This window comes from Heterodontus francisci, chromosome 12 (assembly GCF_036365525.1).
Source record: "Heterodontus francisci isolate sHetFra1 chromosome 12, sHetFra1.hap1, whole genome shotgun sequence".
NCBI classification, from domain to species: domain Eukaryota; kingdom Metazoa; phylum Chordata; class Chondrichthyes; order Heterodontiformes; family Heterodontidae; genus Heterodontus; species Heterodontus francisci.
In genome coordinates, this window is record NC_090382.1 from 102,719,323 (window position 1) to 102,745,150 (window position 25,828).

Consider the following 25,828-nt stretch of genomic DNA (forward strand, 5'->3'; position numbering starts at 1 on the left):
CAAGTACAAACATGATTTTTTTAAAAAGTGGGCATCTGCAGTATTTTGCTTTTATTTTAGTGGAACAAAATGAGATGCTCAGAGAAGTAAGGAGACTGGTCAAGGTGTGAATTGATGGTAACTGCCACACCACCACCTTGATGATCTTGGCAGGGCAGATGGTGGAAAGTATAGCCCGATGGGGTGGATTCATTTAGGGGCAAGGAGTCATCCCCCCTCAGCCAAGTTTCTGTCAAGGCTATCTCAATACAATTATCCACCATAAGTTCCTGGATGGCAAGTGAATGGACATTCTGGAGGGAGATGCAGGGTGGGACAGTGATAGCTCATCCACTGGCAGAGACAACAGGGTCAGCTCTGGGAGAGCTGAGTTGGATTGGAAGGAGCACACTGGGCAGGAAGGTTGGCAAGAGAGTAGGACAGGGCACTTGAGGTTGCTGCTTATAAGGAGGGAAGTGCCAAATGGGTCCTTTGGAGGATGCCAAGAGGCGCACAGGAAAGCTGTAGGCTAAGGTCTAAGAGGGAGTCAAGCCTGTGACTGGCAGGAAGCAGAAAGTTCAAATATTTGGCTGGTGGTGGGGGTGGGGTCATGTGTACCTAAGAGGGAGAAATGAAAGGAGGTGTGACTGGATAACAGGAGGGGGAAGGAGGCAGAAAAGGACTGAAGAGGAATGAAAAGAAAGAAAAAGTGATTGAAGTAAAGGGTTTGGGGCAGAGCAGCAGCTAAAATGTGTTGCGATTGGATACAGAATTTTGGTTAAAAAGCCGTGGCAGGGATAGAGATTTTCTGGTCAAAATGGAGGTGATAATGAGAGAGTCCAAAGTGTGAACATCTGTGGGATGAAGTTTAATTGTAGACCGGATGGGTAAGTGTTTGGAACACTGACGAATGTCGGGTTCAGAGAATAACATAGAACCAGATAGAGTCAAGCATGGGGGTGAGCATTTATCTCCATATTGGTGACTGACACCAGTCCTGAGTGAGCCAGTGGAGGGAGAAATCCATGGAAGCAGTGCAAATGAGGAAACTGGTCCAGGAACAGTTGGCAGGAGGGGGAGAATCTGGTCTAACTGGGGCAGAGGCATTCTGAAGGATGAGTGGAGTCAGAGGGCATGAGAAGTAAGGAGCATTCAGCAAGATGACAGGATGGGAAACAGTGAGAACTGATTGGAGCCGGCCAGAAATTCCCAGTCCCGGACACCCTAAAACCTGGAAGCTGGTGGGGAAATAGGATTCAGCACATCAGGAGGAGTGAAGCTGAGTGGCCGCAGAGATCTGAGGTACATGCCTCGGGATGGGGAGGATCAGGACCTCATCAATGTCTTCTGCAGAGGGACATTCAGTAATGGGAATGGGAGGTGGAAGGGGAAAGTGGCTGAAGAGACTGGGTGATGAGGGAATAGCGAAACTGACTTAACTAAAACACTGACCATCTAAATGGAAAAGAATGGCTCTATCGTTCACAATGTGAGATCAGCAAGTTTATTCATCAACAAGAATTCAGAGCTGCCACACAAATAAAAGCTTTTGAGTGACAATGGGCTCACAGTTTAAACCACTTGTTAAATCCTTATAAGTCCCTGGCTGAGCCTGGAACCCACTGCTTGGTTGGCCGACAGGGAACGAGGAATTTTTCCGACTGCAAACTTCATAAAACACAGCAAAAGGAAAACAATCTCCTCACAAACAAATTAAATCACAATCAGCAAGTGTTAATTAATGACTGGGGAAAGAGTTAAAGATTGCAAAGTCAGTAGCTCCCAAAGGCAGTTTTAAAGGAGCCTTCACTGTCGTTTGGGGGAGTCAGGAATGCTTTCAGACAAAGGGGTGAAACTAAGCAGGAGAGTGTGGCGCTCGTAAGCTTTGGTCTCTCTGAATATTGTGTCAGTCTGGTGTAGGCGGTCCAGGACTCCCAGCACTCCGTAACACTGGTTAAACCTGTGAACACAAAGCCCATTCACTCACTTTATACAATGCCCACGTCAACTAAAAATATTGCAATGTGATTCGAGCTAAAACATTGTTTTTTCACCTTGTTGTAAAAGGATATTCATGGTGTACATTACTCAGTGAGTCACCACTGGAGGCTTGTGGAATCACAGCAGCTGAACACCAAATCAGACAATTCATCCAAATGCTGAGGCAAGAGGTGATTTGGAAACAACGGAGAGGTTTTGACACTGCTCCCCTTCACCTCACTTCTCTCACCTGCTAGTTTTATAGATCAAGCGGGACATAAATGTGTGTCAAAGAACTTAAAAACCTCAACGACTCACACTGGACTGTTCAAGAGCAATCCTTACGGGATCCGCCAGTCACTGACTCTATCCACAGTTCACTAATAAAGCAAAGCAAAGTGGCAGAGGCTCAACGAGAACACTATCGATCTCAGCCCAACGTCACTCTCCATTCAAACAACAACAATCACTCTGATCTAAACATGGCTCAAGTCCAAGGAACGATCACTCTGAACTAACCTTGGACCAACTCAGGGCGGTCACTCTGGTCAATGAGTGGATCGAACCCAAAGAATGGCTACTGAGCCTGAGGAATGGCCAACCTCTCCCTATGACAGTCAATCTCACGTCATCACACACAAACAATGAATACTGCCAGAAATTGCCACGTTTTAAGACATTTAACATTTGAATTCTTTCTGCCTATCTGGTGCAATTGACTCCCCATTGGGGAAAATTCAATTGTGGGAAGTTTCACTCTCTGCTGCTCTGAAACTCAGCCTCAGATCTTTGGGTGCTTACTTGAGATGATGAAAATCGTGGAACTCTGGTGATGGGAGCAGTGGGAGGTGATAACCACAGTGTGAAATTGTGGAAATCAGCAGCGCCAACGAAAACCACAGCATCATGGTTGCCACATGAGATCCCAGGAATATTGGTCCAATCATAGGCGGCAGCATGTTAGACACCTGAGAAAAGAGAAAGGTGAACCAGTGACACTGGCGCAACAATGCTCTCCTAGTCCCAGGACAAACCGTGTGCCACACAGAGATAAACATGCACCACACACACACAAACACATAAAGTCATCCAAAGGTACTTAAAAGCAATAACAAAAATCACCAAACCTTATAAATGGAGGCAATTCCAGGTGCACACACAGAGCAGTGAGAATGTGCTAAAGAGTAGCAGCAGGAATTGGGTGAGTGTGGGAATTTGGTACAGAGGGAGAAGGAAGTGCTAAGTGCTTTAAACTGGGGGCAACATTAAATATATAATCAGCATGATTAATTAGATCTAAACAAACAACATTTAAATTTAATAGGTAGAGGGTGCCAATATTAAAAGGGATAGGAATTGCAATAATAAAAATCTGGTATACATAAGTAATAAACAAGCAGATACTAAGCTAAAACATATTTAATGTAAGTCGATAGACTTTTAAGCATAATCTTTGGATAGCTGAGACCCATTGCCTGCAATTCCTATGCCATGTGGGAACTCCCAGTTGCTTTGTATGTCCTGGATAACGTGCAAGTAAGCGCCTCCAGTTGCTCAAACTCAAGTTCAGGGTTTCTGAGCTCGAGCAGTGGTTAGTCTCACTGCAGGGCATACGGGAGGCTGAGAACATCCTGAAATGCATGTTCTAGGAGGTGGTCACCCGCAGCTCCTGAGAGTTCAGAAGGATAGTAAGCGGGGATGGACAAGCACTTCTGTAATTGCCGGTGTGCCTCCCTGTGTTGCCAGGGTAAAGAGCATCAGAGGGCAAAGAACATTTGAGCGGGATGGGGTGGGGGGGGGGGGGCTGAGGGGGCAGTGTAAACACCTGTGGTCCATGCAGAAACCAATGACATTGGAAGCAAAAAGGCTGAGTTACTGCACTCAGAGTTTCAGGAGCTTGAGAGGAACTTAAAGGTAATAATCTCTGGAATACATCTAGTGCCACACACTAGCGAGTGTAGGAATAGCAGGATAAAACAGGTTAGCACATGGCTGGAGAAATGGTGCAGGAGGGAGGATGCCATATTTCTTCTAGTTCTGTGGGGGAGGATTTAAGCTAATTTGGCAGGGGGATGGGCACCATGATAAAACATTAAAGAGGAGAAACAAGGTGGAGAGAGGACTGGGAGAGACGAATGGCACTAGAGTAAGCAATAGTTCAGAAATAGGGATCAGACAAGGGGAAAATGCAAAGCAGTTTAACGTGGGTTTGGAATGCATATACATAAATGCACAGAGCATGATAAATAAGGTCATTGAGCTTCAGCCACAAGTCGTTACATGGGATTATGATGTACTGCAACAACAGAGATCTAACTGAAAGAAGGGGAGGATTAAGGGGAGGCGGTGGCGTAGTTACTACTCTGGACTAGTAACCCAGAGACCCAGGGTATTAGTCTGGGGACATGGGTTCAAATCCCACCACAGCAGAAGGTGGAATTTGAATTCAATTAAATAATCTGGAATTAAAAGTCTAATGATGGCCATGAAACCATTGTCGATTGTTGTAAAAACCCATCTGGTTCACTAATGTCCTTTAGGGAAGGAAATCTGCTGTCCATACCTGGTCTGGCCTACATGTGACTCCAGACCCACAGCAATGTGGTTGACTCTTACATGCCCTCTGAAATGGCCTAGCAAGCCACTGAGTTGTATCTAACCGCTACGAAATCAATAGCACTGTGGGTGTACCTACTCCACATGACTGCGGCGGTTCAAGGCAGCAGCTCACCACCACCTTCTCAAGGGCAATTAGGGATGGGCATTAATGCTGGCCTAGCCAGCGACGCCCACATCCCATGAATGAATAAAAAAAAAGGATTGGGAACTTAATATTCCAGACTACAAGGTATTCAGGAAAAATAGGGAACGATAAAAAGGAGGCAGGGTGGCAGTATTGATCAATGAATCTACTATAGCACTGGAAAGGAATGATGCAGTTGAGGCGCCAAAGATTAATTCCATCCAAATAGATTCTATGAACAACAGAAGACTATTGTTTGTATTACACTACTGGGTGTATATGATAAACCCCCAAATATTGAGAAGGAGACAGAGGAGCAAATCTGGCGGCAAATTACAGGAAGATTCAGAACTAGACTGGTGATAATGGGGGACTTCAATTATCCTAATCAAGACTGGAATAGTAACCATGTAAAGGGCATAGAAGGGGAGGAATTCCTAAAATGTGTTCAAGAGAACTTTCCAGCCCAACAAGGAAGGAAGCAGTACTTCAGGGACAGATGGGAACCGTACAAGAAGGACGGGTTGCATCTAAACTGGAAGGGCAACAATATCCTGGCTGCAAGGTTTGCTAGTGTCACTCGGGAGGGTTTAAACTAGTGTGGCAGGGGGGTGAGAACCAGAGCAGTAGGACAGCTAGTGAAATAAATGAGGACATAGTAAATAAGGCCAGTAGGACTAAGAGGAAGAGCAGGTAGGGAGATGTTGCTGAGCACAGCAGGACTGGTGGTCTGAAGTGCATTTGTTTCAATGCGAGAAGTATAACAGGTAAGGCAGATGAACTTAGAGCTTGGATTAGTACTTGGAAATATGATGTTGTTGCTATTACAGAGACTTGGTTGAGGGAAGGGCAGGATTGGCAGCTAAATGTTCCAGGCTTTAGAAGCTTCAGGTGGGATAGAGGGGGATGTAAAAGGGGTGGGGAAGTTGCATTAAGGAGAATATCACAGCTGTACTGCAGGAGGACACCTCAGAGGAGTCATGCAGCGAGGCAATATGGGTGGAGCTCAGGAATAGGAAGGGTGCAGTCACGATGTTGGGGGTTTACTACATGCCTCCCAACAGCCAGCGGGAGGTAGAGGAGCAGATATGTAGACAGATTTTGGAAAGATGTAAAGGTAACAGGGTTGTAGTGGTGGGTGATTTTAACTTCCCCAATATTGACTGGGACTCACTTAGTGCTAGGGGCTTGGATGGGGCAGAATTTGTGAGGGGCATCCAGGAGGGCTTCTTGAAACAATATGTAGATAGTCCAACTAGGGATGGGGCCATTCTGGACCTGGTATTGGGGAATGAGCCCAGCCAGTTGGTCGAAGTTTCAGTGGGGGAGCATTTCGGGAGCAGTGACCATAATTCCATAAGTTTTAAGGTACTTGTGGATAAGGATAAGAGTAGTCCTCGGGTGAAGGTGCTAAATTGGGGGAAGGCTAATTATAACAATATTAGGCAGGAACTGAAGAATTTAGATTGGGGGCGGCTGTTTGAGGGTAAATCAACGTCTGACATGTGGGAGTCTTTCAAACGTCAACTGATTAGAATCCAGGACCAGCATGTTCCTGCGAGGAAGAAAGACAAGTTTGGCAAGTTTCGGGAAGCTTGGATAACACGGGATATTGTGAGCCCAGTCAAAAAGAAAAAGGAAGCATTTGTAAGGGCTGGAAAGCTAGGAACAGATGAAGCACTTGAGGAATATAAAGACAGTAGGAAGGAACTTAGGCAAGGAGTTAGGAGGGCTAAAAGGGGTCATGAAAAGTCATTGGCAAACAGGATTAAGGAAAATCCCAAGGCTTTTTTTACATATATAAAGAGCAAGAGGGTAACCAGGGAAAGGGTTGGCCCACTCAAGGACAGAGATGGGAATCTATGTGTGGAGCCAGAGGAAATGGGCGAGATGCTAAATGAGTACTTTGCATCAGTATTCACCAAAGAGAAGGACTGGGTAGATGATGAGCCTAGGGAAGGGAGTGCAGATAGTTTCAGTCATCTCATTATCAAAAAGGAGGTATTGGGTGTCTTGCAAAGCATTAAGGTAGATAAGTCCCCAGGGCCTGATGGGATCTACCCTAGAATACTGAGGGAGGCAAGGGAAGAAATTGCTGGGGCCTTGACAGAAATCTTTGCATCCTCATTGGCTACAGGTGAGGTCCCAGAGGACTGAAGAATAGCCAATGTTGTGCCTTTGTTTAAGAAGGGTGGCAAGGATAATCCAGGAAATTATAGGCCGGTGAGCCTTACATCAGCGGTAGAGAAATTATTAGAGAGGATTCTTCGGGACAGGATTTGCTCCCATTTGGAAACAAACAAACTTATTAGCGAGAGACAGCATGGTTTTATGAAAGGGAGGTCGTGTCTTACTAATTTGATTGAGTTTTTTGAGGAAGTGACGAAGATGATTGATGAGGGAAGGGCGGTGGATGTTGTCCATATGGACTTTAGTAAAGCCTTTGACAAGATCCCGCATGGCAGACTGATGCAAAAGGTGAAGTCACACGGGTGAGCTGGCAAGATGGATACAGAACTGGCTCGGTCATAGAAGACAGAGGGTATCAGTGGATGGGTGTTTTTCTGAATGGAGGGATGTGACTAGTGGTGTTTCACAGGGATCAGTGCTGGGACCTTTGCTGTTTGTAATATATATATATATATATATATATATATAAAAAAATGATTTGGAGGAAAATGTAGCTGGTCTGATTAGTAAGTTTGCGGACGACACAAAGGTTGGTGGAGTTGCGGATAATGATGAGGATTGTCAGATGATACAGCAGGATATAGATCGGTTGGAGACTTGGGCGGAGAAATGGCAGATGGAGGTTAATCTGGACAAATGTGAGGTAATGCATTTTGGAAGGTCTAATGCAGGTGGGAGGTATTCAGTAAATGGCAGAACCCTTAAGAGTATTGACAGGCAAAGAGATCTGGGCGTACAGGTCCACAGGTCACTGAAAGTGGCAACACAGGTGGATAAGGTAGTTAAGAAGGCATACGGCATGCTTGCCTTCATTGGTCGGAGTATAAAAATAGGCAAGTCATGCTGCAGCTGTACAGAACCTTAGTTAGGCCACACTTAGAATATTGCGTGCAATTCTGGTCACCACACTACCAGAAGGACGTGGAGGCTTTGGAGAGGATACAGAGGAGGTTTACCAGGATGTTGCCTGGTCTGGAAGGCATTAGCTATGAGGAGAGGTTGGAAAAACTCGGATTGTTTTCACTGGAACGTCAGAGGTGGAGGGGCGACTTGATAGAGGTTTACAAAGTTTTGAGCGGCATGGACAGAGTGGATAGTCAGAAGCTTTTTTCCAGGGTGGAAGAGTCAGTTACTAGGGAACATAGGTTTAAGGTGCGAGGGGCAAAGTTTAGCGGGGATGTGCGAGGCAAATTTTTTTTACACAGAGGGTGGTGAGTGCCTGGAACTTGCTGCCAGGGGAGGTGGTGGAAGCAGATACGATAGCGACGTTTAAGAGACATCTTGACAAATATATGAATAGGAAGGGAATAGAGGGATATGGGCCCCGGAAGTGCAGAAGGTGTTAGTTTCGGCAGGCATCAAGATCGGCGCAGGCTTGGAGATCCGAATGGCCTGTTCCTGTGCTGTACTGTTTTTTGTACTGGATTCAGGGGAATGATGTGGGGCAAGCGGAGCATGTTTTAGTGAGAGCATTTGGGGAATAGAGATCATAATATTAATGGGTTTAGAACAGTTATAGAAAAGGACAAGGTACAATACAGTGTAAAAATACTTAACCGAAGAGGGCTAACTTCAGTGAGTTGAAAAGGAATCTGGCCCAGATGGATTGGAATCAAAGACTAGTAGACAAAACAGTAACTGAGCAATGGGAGGCCTTCAAAGAGGAGATGGTTCAGGTTAAGAGTAGACATATCCCATGGGGTGCAAAGGATGGGCATCAAAATCTAGAGCTCCCTGGATGATTAAAGATATTATAGATATTAAAATGAAGTAGAAAAAAGAGGCTTATGACAAATATAAGGTACTTAATACAGTATAGAGCCAAGCTGAATACAGAAATTACAAAGGAAAAATAAAAATGGGAATAAAGAAGGGAAAAAATGAGAATAAATTAGTGGTTAACATAAAAAGAGATCCCAACAGTCTTTTATAAGCATATAAATAGTAAAAAGGTAGTCAAAGGTAGGGTAGAGCCGATTAGGGACTAAAAAGATCTTATGAAGACAGAAGGCATTGCTAAGGTACTAAATGAGTACTTTGCATCTGTCTTCACTAGAGAAGCAATGTAGCAGTAAAGGCAGAGGCAGTAGTGATACTGGATAGGCTAAAAATAAAGAGTTACTTAAAAAGTTAGCAATCCTCAAAGTAGAAGCGTCACCTGGTCTGGCATCCTAAGTTATGGAGAGAGGTAAAAGTGGAAATTGTGGAGACTTTGGCCACCATTTTCCAATCCTCCAAGCCCATGGGGATAAAAGGAACAATGGCAGCATAGATATGAAATTGGCTAACAGACAAAGAGCAGAGAGTAGTGCTGGACAGTTGTTTTTTAGACTGCTGGGATATGTACAGTGGTATTCTGTAGGAATTGGTATTAAGAACAAAGGAACAGGAGGAGGCCATTTAGCCCTTTGAGCCAATTGCACCATTCAGTGAGATCGTGGCTGATCTGCGACCTAACTCCACATCAGGACCACTGTTCTTCTGATATATATTAATGACCTTGACTTGGGTATACAGGGTATAATTTCAAAGTTTACATATAGCACAAAACTTGGAATTGTACTAAACAGTGAGGCGGATAGTAACAGACTTCAGGAGGACATATGCAGACTGATGAAATGGGCAGACGTGGGGGATGAAATCTATCGTAGAGAAGTGTGAAGTGATACATTTTGGAAAGAAGTATGAGGAGAGGCAATATGAACTAAATGGTACAAGTTTAGAGAGGGTGCAAAAAGAGAGCTGTGGGTGTATGTACACAAATATTTGAAGATGGCAGGACAAGTTTAGAAGTCTTACAAAAAGCAAATGGGATACCTGGCTTTATTAATAGAGGTAGGGAGTACAAAAACCAAGGAAGTTTTGCAAAACCTTTATAAAACACTGGTTAGGCCTCAGCTAGAGTACTGTGTTCAATTATGGCCACCACATTTTAGGAAGGATGTCAGGACGTTGGAATGGGTGCAGAAGAGATTTACCAGAATGGGATGAGGGACTTCAATTATGTGGAGAGACTGGAGAAGCTGGATTGTCCTTTTTACAGCCGAGAAGGCCAAGAGGAGGTTTGGTAGAGGTGTTCAAAATCACTGAGGATTTCCATAGTGTAAATAAAGAGAACCAGAGGACACCGATTTAAGATGACTGGCAAAAGAGCCAGAGGTGACATGAAGATAGGGGTGAGGGATGTGGAGATCGCGAGTGGTTAGGATTTGGAATGCACTGCCTGATAAGGTGCTGAGTACTGATTCAACAGTTGCTTTCAAAAGGGAATTGGATAAATACTTGGAGAAAATATAGCAGGGATATGTAGAAAGAGTAGGGGAGTGGGACTAACTAGACTGAAAGAGCCAGTGCAGACTCGATGGATCAAATGGACTCCTTCTGTGCTGTACTATTCTATAATTCAGTCTCTTATTTTCCAACAAGTATGTTGCTTCTTTATTCTTCCTGCCAAAATGTACCACCTCACACCTGTTTATATATACTGAAGTTCAGCCATTCTGCAAGTTTATTGATGTCTTCTTGTGTTTTGTCACAGTTCTCCCTTATTAACTATATACCTCAATTGGTGTCGAACACAAATTTTGAGATTGAATTTCTGATTCCAAATCATTAATGTAAATGGTGAATAACAGTGGTCCCTGCATTAATTCCTATGGAAAATTACTTGCCACCTTTTGCCATGAACACTACCAATGTACACTGTTCAGTAACAAACATTTCTTACCACATGCTCGATAGGATGTGCGTACAGGGACACAACGCCAATTGGGGCAGTCCATTCATGGTGTTTCTTGTGAATGTGCTTGTAAAGCACTGGATGATGGAAAAGTCTAAAGAAAATGAAGACTGAAATGCTATCACATATTGGCGAGGCCACAGAAAAATGCCATTAAACCCAACAAATCCATCCTCATTTTCATCAGCCAACCACTCTACCCACCTTACCCCCGCCTTATCCCCACATCCCTCACCCCCGCCTACTCCTCATACCCGTTTTTTATTCAACATTTTCCTCCAAAGAAAGGATTACAAATAAAGATGTTGCATTTATTCTTTATTCTGATGTTGGGCTGGCACGGTTATAATGCTCTTTCCCCATTGGCCGGATAACAGCAACAAAACTTGTATTTATACCTTTAACAGAGCAAAACACACCAAGGTGCATCTTCACATATACGGAGTCACATAAGGAGTTATTAGCAAGTGACCAAAAGCTTCGTCAAAGAGTTTTAGAAGGGGAAAGAGAGGTAAAGAGGCAGAGGGGTTTAGCGAGAGAATTCCATAGCTAAGGGCCCAGGGACCTGAAGGCATGACCGCCAATAGTGGAGCGATTAGAAGCAGAGGTGCACGAAGGGCCAGAGTTGGAGGAATGCAGATATCTCAGGGCAGTTATCTGGCTGAAGGGTGTTAGAGATTGGCAGTTGAAAGGCCCTGGAGGAATTTTAATACAAGGATGAGAATTTTAAAATATCGGAAGCCAATGCAGGTCAACGAGCACAGGGGTGATGGGTGATTGGGAGTTAGAATACAGCACAGCAGAGTTTAGTCTCAAGTCTCCAGCACACCTGTGTGAATAGTAGAAAAACACCTCTTCCAGCAGCCCGAGGAAGCAAAGCTCCAGCAGCACCCAGTGGAAAGTGGGGAGCTCAGTACCACAGGGATTGCCTCTCCACTTCATGATGGGGTACATTACCATTGCCATGGGGAGTGACAGGAAGATCTGGTTAAACAGAACCGTTCTGATAGCTTGCTGAAGCTTAGCAGGTTCCACCTGTGACACACAAGACAAGATCACCAATAGCAACAAGCAGTAAAACATGACAGAGCCTCATTTTAAATTATACTTTTTTGTTCCAGCCAGTCCTCAAAAACAGTTCCTTCTTTGTTTACAAAATCGATAATGGAGAAAAAAAAATTCCCTTGCGAAGTTTTTCTTTGAATTTGAAGTTTCCAGTCGCAGCTCACGTTAACGTTGGGAAAAGTGAAGCTTGCTTTCCAACTTGGAATTATTTATTCCAGAGTGGGGAAAATACATGGAACATGGAGATCAAGCAGAATCACATGGCACAATCAGATGCAAGGTTTATCCATATACTGATATAAGATAATGAACACACAACGTTGGCCCAGACCAGCTGGATATCCAACTCTATTCAAAAACACAATTGGCTGAATTTTGTTCTGGCAATGGGAGTTCCAGTGGTAAGCTGGAAGGTACGGGGAGACTCCGCCTCAGCCCTCCATCAGACCCCCATTGCTATTTCATGGTGGGCAGGCAATTAACTGCATGCTGTCGGGACGCAGTCCCTTTAAGGGATGAGCTCCCGCCTCCAAGAGCTGCCAGCCAATCAATCCCTGCTCACCAATCTGCTGCACCACCGACTTTCTGCTGTCGGTGTTCTGATTTTTAAAAACCTTTCTTCAAAGACTAATGAGTTGACACCAGGTGCTGGGTACCTCTGAAAAGTTAAATCTCACTAACAAATCGGCCATTGTTTGGGGTCTTTGCAACCCTGTATTGTTACTTCAACTTATCCAATATTGTTACCACATGTTACCCAACGTTACCCTGTATTGTTACCCCACGTTACCCTCCATTTCCCAAAATTACCTTGTACTGTTATCCCTGTACTTTCCAACATTATCCCATATTGTTACCCCACATTACCCCACACTCCAGTTGCCAGAACCAGTTTTTACTGCAGTTGAGAAGCCGACTGTAAATTGCAGGCTGCTGGACTATAACTGGGGGGCAGTAAGGTTTGGGAGTGTCCTGCTGCAACCTGTGGGAAGCTCTTTATATACAGAAACTGTAATTCCCTCCATTGGGCTTGCGTCAGCAAAAACAAATAAATTTGGAAATGCTCAGCAGGTCAGGCAGCATCTGTGGAGAGAGAAACAAAGTTAATGTTTCAGGATGATGACCTTCCAGCAGAACATTCTGACAAAAAAAAAATATTTTATGTCTGGATTGTTAACTGCTTGACATTGCAAATAATCAGCCAGAGAGTGTGTTCTCTAAGCTCACTACCAGCAGCTTCACAGCAATCAAAGATTATTGTACAATGTGGACACAGCATGGTATGTTCACATAGGCAAGGCTGATGTGATGCTCACTGTCTCAACGAAAGTCCAAGGCAAGAGAAACAAGCAAGTGCAGAGATATGGGCACAGGAGAGTTGGGAGTATGGGAAGGGTGGTTGGAGGGATGGAGGTGGTGTGGGATATTGGAGGATACACAATCACAGTCTCAACGGATAATCACAAAATCTCTTTCAGGGAACAGCTCTTTCAAAAAGCTGAATGTGCTCCTCCTGTGCTGTATGACTCTACAATTCTTCGAATCCCTTCCCCTTTAATTCCCAATTAGTCAGTCAGTCAGTATATTAGATGCTCTCTATGTTTACATTCAATGAAAGCTAACCCAGTAAGTAGGGAGTCATTGAGGCAATAAAAACAAGAAATGCTGGAAATACTCAGCAGGTCTGGCAGCATCTATGGAGAGAGAAGCAGAGTTAACGTTTCAGGTCAGTGACCCTTCATCAGAACTGGCAAAGGTTAGAAATGTAGTAGGTTTTAAGCAAATAAAGCGGGGATGGGGCAAGAGATAACAGAAGTAAAGGTATTGATAGGAAAGGGTCACAGAGAATAACTGACCAGAAGGTCATGGAGCAAAGGCAAACGGTGTGTTAATGGTGTGTTGGAAGTGCAGAGAGGGTGTTAATGGACAGAAAAATGAACAGCCAAAGCACAAACAGTGGGCAGGCACATGGTAAGAAAAATGAAGGATGAAACAAACTAAAATAAAACAAATAAAAAATGAAAAAAATAACTGAAAATAAAAGGGGGGGGGGGGGGGGGGGCCAGTCATGCTCTGAAATTATTGAACTCAACGTTCAGTCCGGCAGGCTGTAGCATGCCTAAACGGTAAGTGAGATGCTGTTCCTCGAGCTTGCGTTAATGTTCACTGGAACACTGCAGCAAGCCCAGGACAGATATGTGAGCATGAGAACAGGGGGGGTGGGTGTTGAAATGGTAAGCAACCGGAAGCTCGTGGTCAAGCTTTCGGACTGAGTGGAGGTGTTCCGCAAAGCAGTCACCCAATCTGCATTTGGTCTCCCCAACGTAGAGACCACATTGTGAGTAGCGAATACAGCATACTACATTGAAAGCGGTACAAGTAAATCGATGCTTCACCTGAAAGGAGTGTTTGGGGCCCTTGGATAGTGAGAAGAGAGGAGGTAAAAGTGCAGGTATTACACCTCCTGCGATTGCACGGGAAGGTGCCGTGGGAAGGGGACGAGGTGTTGGGGGTAATGGAGGAGTGGACTAGGGTTTCATGGAGGGAACGATCCCTTCGGAATGCTGACAGAGGAGGGGAGGGGAGGGGAAGATGCGTTTGGTGGTGGTAGTTACTAAGGCGGGTTTGAGGGACCACTACACTGTATCCTGGACAGACTAAAACTAAATTCCATGACTGTTGTAAAAGTGGCAAGATAGTTAATTGTTCACTGAAAGATCAAGTAGCAATTCAGTGCAAGTTACTTAGTTGATCTTAGCTAAGAGAGACACTGACCGGGTCATTCCTGCCACGCTGGATCCGGTAGCGAGTGATCAGCTGGGGTTTTCCAGTGGCATCCACAATCAGCAGGAGTCCGTTCAAAATCCAGAAGGAGAGAGTCGGAATCACCATGGCACCTGAGATAGAAACACAACTAACTCAGCACTGATAGGATCGGCTCAGGGTGGGTCCTGGGAAATCCCAGAAATCTGGGAACTCTAGGAATCCAGAACTTCTGGGAACATAGAAAGTGTGGGAACCAGGAAATTTCAGCCATCCTCCATACTCACTCTGACATGACTGTTTAGACTGTCCAATCATTTAATCCTACTCTGAACCTCCAGCCTTTGACCCCTCCTAGTCCTCAGCCTCTCCCACCTTTGACCCCCCAGGTCCTTACAACCTCCGCACTGCAGTCTTGCCATCTTCTCTTTCACCCTATGAGGACCCCTTGACCTTGCTCCTTTGCCTGCTTCCTCAGGCAGTTCCCCTTCTTGAAAGCTATGCTTCCACCATGCCAGAAACCCCTATTCCACATCTTTGACCATCCTGTAAAGCCTAAATCCGGCAGAAAATACTGATTCCATTTTGAGGATTTGGGAAAATAGGTGTCCTTGTTAACAAAGCAAAGCAGGCTCAATGAGTCGAATGGCCATCTGCCACCCATACTTCACTAACAATGGTCAGTGTTCAGAATTTTTCCTCTCATCTCCTGCATCTTTTGCCTCCATCTACACTTTGCTCAAAACGCAAAGATCCCACTCTCAACTCATACTTTGCCAGGACCTTCAAAACTCTGCAACTCATCCCTCTTCTCTACATACAGTAGAAAAGCAAGGAAGTTATAATAATCCTTTACATATCACTGGTTAGGCCTCAGCTGGAATACTGTGTTCAATTCTGGGAACACCACCTTAGGAAGATGTCAGGGCCTTGGAGAGGGTGCAGAAGAGCTTTACTAGAATGGTACCAGGGATGAGGGACTTCAGTTATGTGGAGAGACTGGAGAAGCTGGGATTGTTCTCCTTAGAGCAGGGAAGGCTAAGAGAAGATTTGATAAAATCATGAATGGCCAGTAACCAGAGGACAATTGGCAAAAGAGCCAGAGGAGGGATGAGTTTTTTTTAATGCAGTGGAGTGGTTATGATCTGGAATGTACTGCCTGAAAGGGCGAAGGAAGCAGATTCAACAGCAACATTCAAAAGTGAATCGGTTAAATACTTGATCAGAAATTTACAGGACTATGGGGAAAGTGCAGGAAGGAGTAGGACTAATTGGACAGCTCTTTCAAAGAGCTGGCACAGGCACAATGGACAGAATGGCCTCCTTCTGTGCTGTACGATTTCTTCAGTCTTCCCCTCCTAACTAAAGACTTCTAAAACCCCAGACTGACATCACCTAATCATCTTCCTCATCATCCTGCAGCACATTTCTTAAACAATTATAAAGTTTTAAAATTCTCTCATGTTTGTTTAAAACATCCTATTTTCCAACTTGCACCATGATGAATGGAACAGATGACAACAGTCCTCAATTGAAACAGTGAACACACTTCCCAACTTCACAGGCTAGCCCTGAATAGCTCAGAGTGGAAACCCGCCACTTTCATTAACTGAACTGAGATATAACAATTAACTTGCTGTAATATGTAGTAACTCACTGTAAGCAGTGTAACTTGTAATGAACTATTGTTAACCTGCTGTAACTTGCAGTACTCACCAAGGAAGAAGAGAACCCACTCATTGCCTTGGAAGAAACTGTGAGCCTTTCCCCACTGCGACTGCCAGAAGTCCCCAGAAGCTCCCCAGAACTGCTGCAAATGCCTGAAAACAGTTGGAGAACAATTCCACGAATTATCCACGGCTCAGCTTTTCTGCAAACTCTTCTTGATGGAGGCAGGAATAGGGAGGAGGAACAGCCAGTGCCAAAGAAAATGATAACTCCCAACGCCAGCCATCAAAATCATCAGCTGTCAAATAGCGACAGCAACACACATCTGTGGCGGCACTGAGCCCTCCACACACACACAAAGCAGGGGTACTGAGTCTCGCACACACCTGGGGCACGATTGAGCCACACGCGTGTGCACACCTGGGGCACGACCGAGCCAGACACGCACACACACACCTGGGCGGTACTGAGCCGCACGCACGCACGCGCACACGTACCTGGGGCGGTATTGAGCCCCACACATACATACACACACAGCTGGAGTGGTACTGAGCCCCACACACACCTGCAGCGGTACTGAGCCCCACACACACACACACCTGGAGTGGTACTGAGCCCACACACACACACACACCTGGAGCGGTACTGAGATCCACACACACACACATATACCTGGGGCAGCATGCAGTCCCACACACACACACACACATCTGGGGCAGTACGAAGCCCCACATACACACCTGGGGTGGCACGCAGCCACACAAACCTGGGGCGGTACTGAGCCCCCCACACACGTACACACCTGTGGCGGTACTGAGCCCCACACACACACACCTGTGGCGCTACTGAGCCCCACACACACACACCTGTAGCGCTACTGAGCCACACACACAGACACACACACACACCTGTGGCGCTACTGAGCCCCATACACCCACACCTATGGCGCTACTGAGCCACACACACAGACACACACACACACCTGTGCCGCTAGAGCCCCACACACACACACACACACACCTGTGCCGCTACAGAGCCCCACACACATACACACCTGTGCCGCTACAGAGCCCCACACACACACACACCTGTGCCGCTACAGAGCCCCACACACACACACACCTGTGCCGCTGAGCCCCACACACACACACACCTGTGCCGCTACTGAGCCACACACACACACACACACACCTGTGCCGCTACTGAGCCACACACACACACACACCTGTGCCGCTACTGAGCCACACACACACACACACACCTGTGCCGCTACTGAGCCCCACACACACACACACACCTGTGCCGCTGAGCCCCCACACACACACACCTGTGCCGCTACTGAGCCCCACACACCTGTGCCGCTACAGAGCCCCACACACACCTGTGCCGCTACAGAGCCCCACACACACCTGTGCCGCTACAGAGCCCCACACACACCTGTGCCGCTACAGAGCCCCACACACACCTGTGCCGCTACAGAGCCCCACACACACCTGTGCCGCTACAGAGCCCCACACACACCTGTGCCGCTACAGAGCCCCACACACACCTGTGCCGCTACAGAGCCCCACACACACCTGTGCCGCTACAGAGCCCCACACACACCTGTGCCGCTACAGAGCCCCACACACACACACACCTGTGCCGCTGAGCCCCACACACACACACACACCTGTGCCGCTGAGCAACACACACACACACACCTGTGCCGCTGAGCCCCCACACACACACACCTGTGCCGCTACTGAGCCCCACACACACCTGTGCCGCTACAGAGCCCCACACACACCTGTGCCGCTACAGAGCCCCACACACACCTGTGCCGCTACAGAGCCCCACACACACACACACACCTGTGCCGCTGAGCCCCACACACACACGCACCTGTGCCGCTGAGCAACACACACACACACACCTGTGCCGCTACTGAGCCCCACACACACACACACACACGTGCCGCTACTGAGCCCCACACACACACACACGTGCCGCTACTGAGCCCCACACACACACACACGTGCCGCTACTGAGCCCCACACACACACACACGTGCCGCTACTGAGCCCCACACACACACACACCTGAGCCGCTACTGAGCCCCACACACACACACGCACCTGTGCCGCTACTGAGCCCCACACACACACACGCACCTGTGGCGCTACTGAGCCACACACACACACGCACCTGTGGCGCTACTGAGCCCCACACACACACACGCACCTGTGGCGCTACTCAGCCCCACACACACACACGCACACGCACCTGTGCCGCTGAGCCCCACACACACACACGCACCTGTGGCGCTTCTCAGCCCCACACACACACACGCACCTGTGCCGCTGAGCCCCACACACACCTGTGCCGCTACTGAGCCCCACACACACCTGTGCCACTACTGAGCCCCACACACACCTGTGCCGCTACTGAGCCCCACACACACCTGTGCCGCTACTGAGCCCCACACACACCTGTGCCGCTACTGAGCCCCACACACACACACACACACACACCTGTGCCGCTACTGAGCCCCACACACACACACACCTGTGCCGCTACTGAGCCCCACACACACACACACCTGTGCCGCTACTGAGCCCCACACACACACACACACCTGTGCCGCTACTGAGCCCCACACACACACACACCTGTGCCGCTACTGAGCCCCACACACACACACGCACCTGTGCCGCTACTGAGCCCCACACACACACATGCACCTGTGCCGCTACTGAGCCCCACACACACACACGCACCTGTGGCGTTACTGAGCCCCACACACACACACGCACCTGTGGCGCTACTGAGCCCCACACACACACACGCACCTGTGGCGCAACTGAGCCCCACACACACACACGCACCTGTGGCGCAACTGAGCCCCACACACACACACGCACCTGTGGCGCTACTGAGCCCCACACACACACACGCACCTGTGGCGCAACGGAGCCCCACACACACACACGCACCTGTGGCGCTACTGAGCCCTACACACACACACACCTGTGGCACTACTGAGCCCCACACACACACACACCTGTGGCGCTACTGAGCCCCACACATACACACACCTGTGGCGCTGAGCCCCACACACACACACACCTGTGGCGCTACTGAGCCCCACACACACACACACCTGTGGCGCTACTGAGCCCCACACACACACACACACAAACACCTGAGGCATTACTGAGCCCCAGACACCATCTGGTGAATGAGAAAGAGACTAACTCTGTGTAATACTGTAAAGTGGATGATAGCGAGTTGGCCTGATTTACATCACTCTCATTTTTTTTTCCAGAGGGAGATGTGAAAACAGGTCATGTCACAATCTGCTGCCATTGCACAAATCAGGATTGATACCTCCCCCATCAGTACTGATATTGTATGGAGACAAGGGAGATCGCGAGATAGAAAGTAAGCACAAGAGGCAGAGAGCGAGACACAGCACAAGCAAGAGAGAGAGCTGATATCACAAGAAGCTCTCTTTTTCTGTAGCTGTGTGCTAACCTCAGGCCCATCCTCTCTCTATTAGCTTACCAGGTCACTGTGTTCCTGAATGCTGCAAATACAAAGAGTCCTGAGCCCAGGATGAAGGCAGCTTTCTTCACGGAATCCCAAACATGTCTCTCCTACAAACCATAAAACAGCAGGGTAAACTTTATGGCCTAGATGTTTCAGTCAGGTCGAAGGGACGGTGCTCACTGCTGACCTTGAAAAAGCTACCCACAAACATTTAGTGGGTCCTGTGGCGTCGATTTCACCCATTCTGCTGTCAATTTTATTCTGGACATCAGCTATACGGGATCTCTGATATCCAGGAAGGAGTGGCATCATCAAGCAGGCTGAGCAGTCAATCGGACCGAAAAATTGTCAGATATCAAATCAAGTAGTAAAAGGCACTGATTACCATTCAGTTTTTAATCATTTTACAGAGAGCAAAATAAAGATTAGAACATACAACTGGAACTAAGACAGAAGCTGCAATACATAAACAAATTAAAAAAAATATATTTTATTATTTTAAAAATCTATGGATTTTTTAAATCACGGAGCAGAGGAATGACACTCCAGACTTCTAAAATGATGTTTTTCAGGACCAGAGAGGGTTGTTCAGCAGTAATTACAACTTTGTAAGCTGTTAAAAAGTTAGTTATGCCTAATCAATCAAGGCTTAACATTTTCAATGGCATTACAGCAAGATTGGCGCATCAATAGTTGAAGTTCACGTCAATTCACTGATCCTGTGCTGACTGTATTGGCAAAGACTGCAACAGAGCACCATGTTGATGGTTTCACAGGTCGGCGCAACATCGAGGGCCGAAGGGCCTGTACTGCGCTGTAATGTTCTATGTTCTATGTTCTATGTGGAGCAGCAGGCTATCACGGACAGCAACATCCAGATTTCTGTGTTTAACTACGCATGTGTGGATGCCAGAAGTTGCTTTCAGTTTTACACTGACAATTTCATCGTTAGTACAACTGCAAATTTGGGGCCTCAAATTTACACACATTTCCTATATTCCTATTCCATCATCACACAGACCCCCCAGTTAACCCCATCCCATCACCACACTGCACCTCAGTAACCCAATCCCAAAATCACATTGTACCCAGGTAACCCGTTGCATAATCACACTGTACATCAGAAACCCCGACCCATACCCTATATAAACCACCCCAGAAACAAGTACTGTCAATATGAAATAAAAACAGAAAATGCTAGAAATACTCAGCAGGTCTGGCAGCATCTGAGGAGAGAGAAACAGAGTTAACGTTTTAGGTCTGTGACCTTTCATCAGACCCTGAAATATCACAGATCTACAATGTTAACTCTGTTTCTCTCTACACAGATGCTGCCAGACCTACTGAGTATTTCTAGCATTTTCTGTTTTTATTTCAGATTTCCAGCATCCACAGTGTTTTGCTTTTGTGTGCTGTCAATATGAAATTGGAAATTCAGTCTGTCAGCTGATATGCTGTGGTCACAGGGACCAACGTTGAGAGGTATTCAGTTCCAGGTGAGAGTACCTTCGATATATGCTGCCACAGAACAGCAAACATCTGACAGAAGGTTCAATTTGAAGATGCCCCTGCCTTTTCCATCATTCAACTCTTAGACGACATTCCCAGACACCTGTGCCTCACTCTGTACCCTGGACAGCATTCCCAGGCATTTTTGCTGCACTCTATGATACAGGCAGGGCAAATTACTTACGATCCAGATTGGCACAGGGAATGGAAAGTGTTAAAGGTTCTGTACCTGTCTCTGTCGTTCTCCAAAATTGGGCTGCCCACCCCAACCTCGCATCTGCAGAATAGAAAGGACAAACTTCAATTGCTAATATTCACCAGAACATTATCAAAAGGATAAAGGCGGATTTCAGTGTACAACCTGCGGCACAGTGGCGCAGTGGTTAGCACCGCAGCCTCACAGCTCCAGCGACCCGGGTTTAGTTCTGGGTACTGCCTGTGCGGAGTTTGCCAGTTCTCCCTGTGACCGCGTGGGTTTCTGCCGGGTGCTCCGGTTTCCTCTCACAGCCAAAGACTTGCAGGCTGATAGGTAAATTGGCCATTGTAAATTGCCCCTAGTGTAGGTAGGTGGTAGGAGAATGGTGGGGATATAGTAGGGGATGTAGTAGGGAATATGGGATGAATGTAGGATTAGTATAAATGGGTGGTTGTTGGTTGGCACAGACTCGGTGGGCCGAAGGGCCTGTTTCAGTGCTGTATCTCTAAATAAATAAAAATGAAAAAAAACAAAAAACTTTTCCTGCTCCATGTTTAGCCCAACTACACAGAGCACGGTTCTGGGCATCTTTACAGGAAGAGAGAGAGATGTAGAATCCGAGAGGTTTAGAGAGGGAATGTGAGAGCATAGGGCCTAGGCAGCTGAAGGCGGAGCAATTAAAATTATGGATGCTCAAGAGGCCAGAATTAGAGGAGCACCGAGATCTTAGGAGTGTCGGGCTAGAGGAGATTGCAGTGTTACGGAGGGGTAAGGCCATGGAGCGATCTGAATACAACGATAGAGAACATTAAAAATCAAGCTGTAGCTGGACCAGTAGCTAATGTAGGTCAGCGAGCAGAGGGTAGATGGGTGAAAGGTTCTTGGTGTGAATTAGGATATGGGGCAGCAGAGATTTAGGTGAGCTCATGTTTATGGACTCCTGTTTGCATATAGCTGACGACGCAAGCTGCACCACTTTAACTGAAGGTCCACCATAGTGAGGTACAGAGAATCAAGTACTATTCATATCAGCAGTAAATCAATAGTCATTTGTTAAAACTAACTGTCCTTCATGCTATTGTCCTTTAATAAAGTGCCTGTTCAGCTCAGATAGTACACTCATCTCTGATGCAAAAATATCAAGATCGAAAGAACTTGGATTTTTATTGCATCCTTCATGGCCACAGGATATTGCAAAACAAACGACAGTCTATGGAAGCATACCCAGAAGGTTATGAATTCAAAACCCTACTCCAGAGACTCCACTGCAATACTGGGGGAGCACTGCACTGTCAGTCAGAGGGGCAATACCAAGGGATGTGCTGATCTGTTGGAGGGGCAGTACCGGGGGGAGGGAAGTGGGTGGGGGAGGGGGGATGCTCTGTCAGAGGGGCAGTACTGCACTGTCAGTCAGAGGGGCAGTACCGCACTGGGGGAGCACTGCATTGTCAGTCAGAGGGGCAGTACCAAGGGATGTGCTGATCTGTTGGAGGGGCAGTACCGGGGGGAGGGAAGGGGGTGGGGGAGGGGGGGATGCTCTGTCAGAGGGTCAGTACTGGAAGGGAGCCCTGCATTAGCCCTGTCAGGTAGGTGTAAAATACCCCACTGCAGGTGAGTTCTCCTGCTGTCCTGGTGAACATTCAGTCCTCAAACTTCATCAAAACTGACCATCTGTTTGTTTATTCTTTGTGAAGTCTTGCTGTGCACAAACTGGCTACTGCATTTGCAGAGACAAAGTAATCATTTGATTGTAAAGCTCTCTGGGATGCACAAAGGCACTATCTAAATGAATGCTTTTTAAAAATCTAATAAAGATTAATTTGCATCACTGCTGAAACTGATTATTTCACAATCATCTACAACAGATTTGGAAACTAGGTAGAGTCCCTTTAAATATTTCACAGAAATGGATCCAGCTAGGGGGATGGGTTTAGACCTAGGCTAGCATGCTTCATGTGCAAGTCTAGACAGTTAGTGTCCACAGACTATTCAATAGGGAGGGGCATCACAGCCAAGGCCAACTCGGTCATTTTTTAATGCTGACAACTGTACACTTTCCAGTGGGGAGTTCTAGGCAGTGATCAGGGTCAGGAACCCAGGTGTTTTTTTGTGTCACTCTTTACCCAGGGCAACGGAAGTCCATCACAGACCAAATCATATGTCAACACAGACCAGGTGTGAAGGCGCAACTGGAGAGTGCCACACTTGGAAATGATGTGCTCGGTGCACAATATAAAGAAAACCGTAAGAACAGCCACTATAATACGAAGGACGACTCATAATTTACAACATTGTCCAAATCATGGCCTCATACACACGTTCCCCACCAGCCTCACATCTTGAGTGAAGAAAGGAAACTGTCCTTGAAGCTGGTTTACAGTAATCTATCCCCTACCTGGCTTACCGAGGGCAGGTATTTTACCTCTTAGCAGCAGTATGTATTGTCTCAGGTTCTAAGTGTCATCTTACCTTTGCAGTTGAGATATAAAATGCTGCTTTATTACAGATGAAGTGGTCTGTGTGGTCTGTCCTGGTTGCCGTGGAGACTTGCAGCACCTCTTTGTAACTGCCCCGTCTCTCTCTTCCGTGCTGTCTCGCTGGCAATGCAAATTATCTCAGCTTATCTGTTCTATAAAACATTAATTTGTATTGAATTATTGCTGAGGTTTGCACACTGACTGCATCAACCCTTCTGCGTGCGTCTGGCACATTCACCAATTCAGAGAAGTGGGTAAACAACCTCAGCCATGATTCCTCTTAGTTGGGGCAAATGATTGGATAATTGGGGCAAACTTAGTCTCCAGCATTTCTTGTTTTTATTTCAGATTTCCTGCAGTCTCTCTTGGTTGAGCAGTATTTCACACTGACGATTCCAGTCCTCTGGGCCTTGTCTGTTCTGATTTTTCATGTTTTCCAGTTCCAGTATTGTCCCTAGATTTCCCAGTATTTGCCTATTGTCTCTACTGATTTCCCTCTGCGTTCGCAGAATTGTCGTCAACAACAACAACTTATTCTACAGCCAAACATCTCACCAGTGAGCAATCAGCCACCCAACTACCTTACCAAGTTGCCCAACCTGCCAACTAACGATCTTCACAACCACCCAAACCAATGGACTGAGAAGTCAATCCCGCCTGCTAACTCACCAGCCAGCCTGCTGCCTATTTCAGGACCGAACCCGGCTCCCAACCTTCCAGCTGACGCGCGAGCTGAACCACGTGATCCTGGAACTCGGCCGCTGATAGGCGGCGCTGCGGTCACATGATCTTCCAACCGGGGAACGGTTGAAGCTCCGGGCGCCATTTTTGTTAAGGGCGAGGAGGAGGAGGGAATGGTGGAGACACGAAAGGGAATGGAGGGTGAGAGGTTAAAGAGAAAGGGGAGGGAATGGCGGAGACACGAAAGGGAATGGAGGGTGAGAGGTTAAAGAGAAAGGGGAGGGAATGGTGGAGACACGAAAGGGAATGGAGGGTGAGAGGTTAAAGAGAAAGGGGAGGGAATGGTGGAGACACGAAAGGGAATGGAGGGTGAGAGGTTAAAGAGAAAGGGGAGGGAATGGCGGAGACACGAAAGGGAATGGAGGGTGAGAGGTTAAAGAGAAAGGGGAGGGAATGGCGGAGACACGAAAGGGAATGGAGGGTGAGAGGTTAAAGAGAAAGGGGAGGGAATGGCGGAGACACGAAAGGGAATGGAGGGTGAGAGGTTAAAGAGAAAGGGGAGGGAATGGCGGAGACACGAAAGGGAATGGAGGGTGAGAGGTGAAAGGGGGGGAAGGCAGAGATGGAAGGATAGGAGAGAAGGGACTAGAGCAAGGAAGCCGGAGTTGGAGGGGTGAATTTGGAGGAGGAAGGTGTTTCCAACTCTCCGGGAGTCTACAAGAATGAAAGATTAATCTCCAGACGGTGTTGGGAGTGACCCGGGAGAAGTACAGCCTTCTGGAAAAATGTAGCCTGAAACCTCCACTTGGGCACAATGAGGAAAATGTTTGTTTTCATTCTAGTTTATTAAAATATTGGAGATGGGGGAAAGAAGGCTGTTTGACTGGGTGGGGCAGTTGAAGGTTGGAGGTCATGTGGTCAAGCTTCAACTAACTATTGTTGGCAATCCAAGCGGTCAGTTTGGGCTGGCAATGGGGGTGGGCTTCATGTCTGGAGGTTTTAGGCCTGGTGAATTGACAGATTGGATAGAACTACTACACTTCAAGGAGAATTGTTAGGTCAGATAGAACTGCTACTTACAGAGGGGTGGGAAATAACATTTATTTTAAATTCATTCACAAGAAGTGGGTGTCGCTAGCAAGACCCATCCCTTGAGAATTTGGTGGTGAGCTGCCTTCTCAAATACCACTGAGCGGCTTGCTAGGCCACGGCACAGGAGATGAGTGGTTGGAAGGGTCATGACCCAGTCTGTTTGATATTGGCCAGTGCAGTTTTGGGGAACTGCCTCCATTTCGTTCCCAGGAGCC

At 47.0% G+C, this 25,828-nt stretch overlaps 1 protein-coding gene across 1 annotated transcript; it reads right to left on the reverse strand.

The window, feature by feature from the left end:
• Positions 1-1,469: 1,469 nt before the first annotated feature.
• Positions 1,470-24,615, reverse strand: faxdc2 (fatty acid hydroxylase domain containing 2). Its single transcript, XM_068043976.1, has 10 exons — positions 24,510-24,615; positions 23,833-23,992; positions 21,397-21,444; positions 19,674-19,765; positions 16,176-16,279; positions 14,472-14,593; positions 11,461-11,666; positions 10,620-10,725; positions 2,761-2,927; positions 1,470-1,939 (listed from the first exon to the last, which is right to left on the reverse strand). The coding sequence occupies exons 3-10, from the start codon at positions 21,442-21,444 to the stop codon at positions 1,786-1,788; spliced, it is 999 nt and encodes a 332-aa protein (XP_067900077.1). The 5' UTR covers positions 23,833-23,992; positions 24,510-24,615; the 3' UTR covers positions 1,470-1,785.
• Between the last annotated feature and the right edge of the window lie 1,213 nt (positions 24,616-25,828).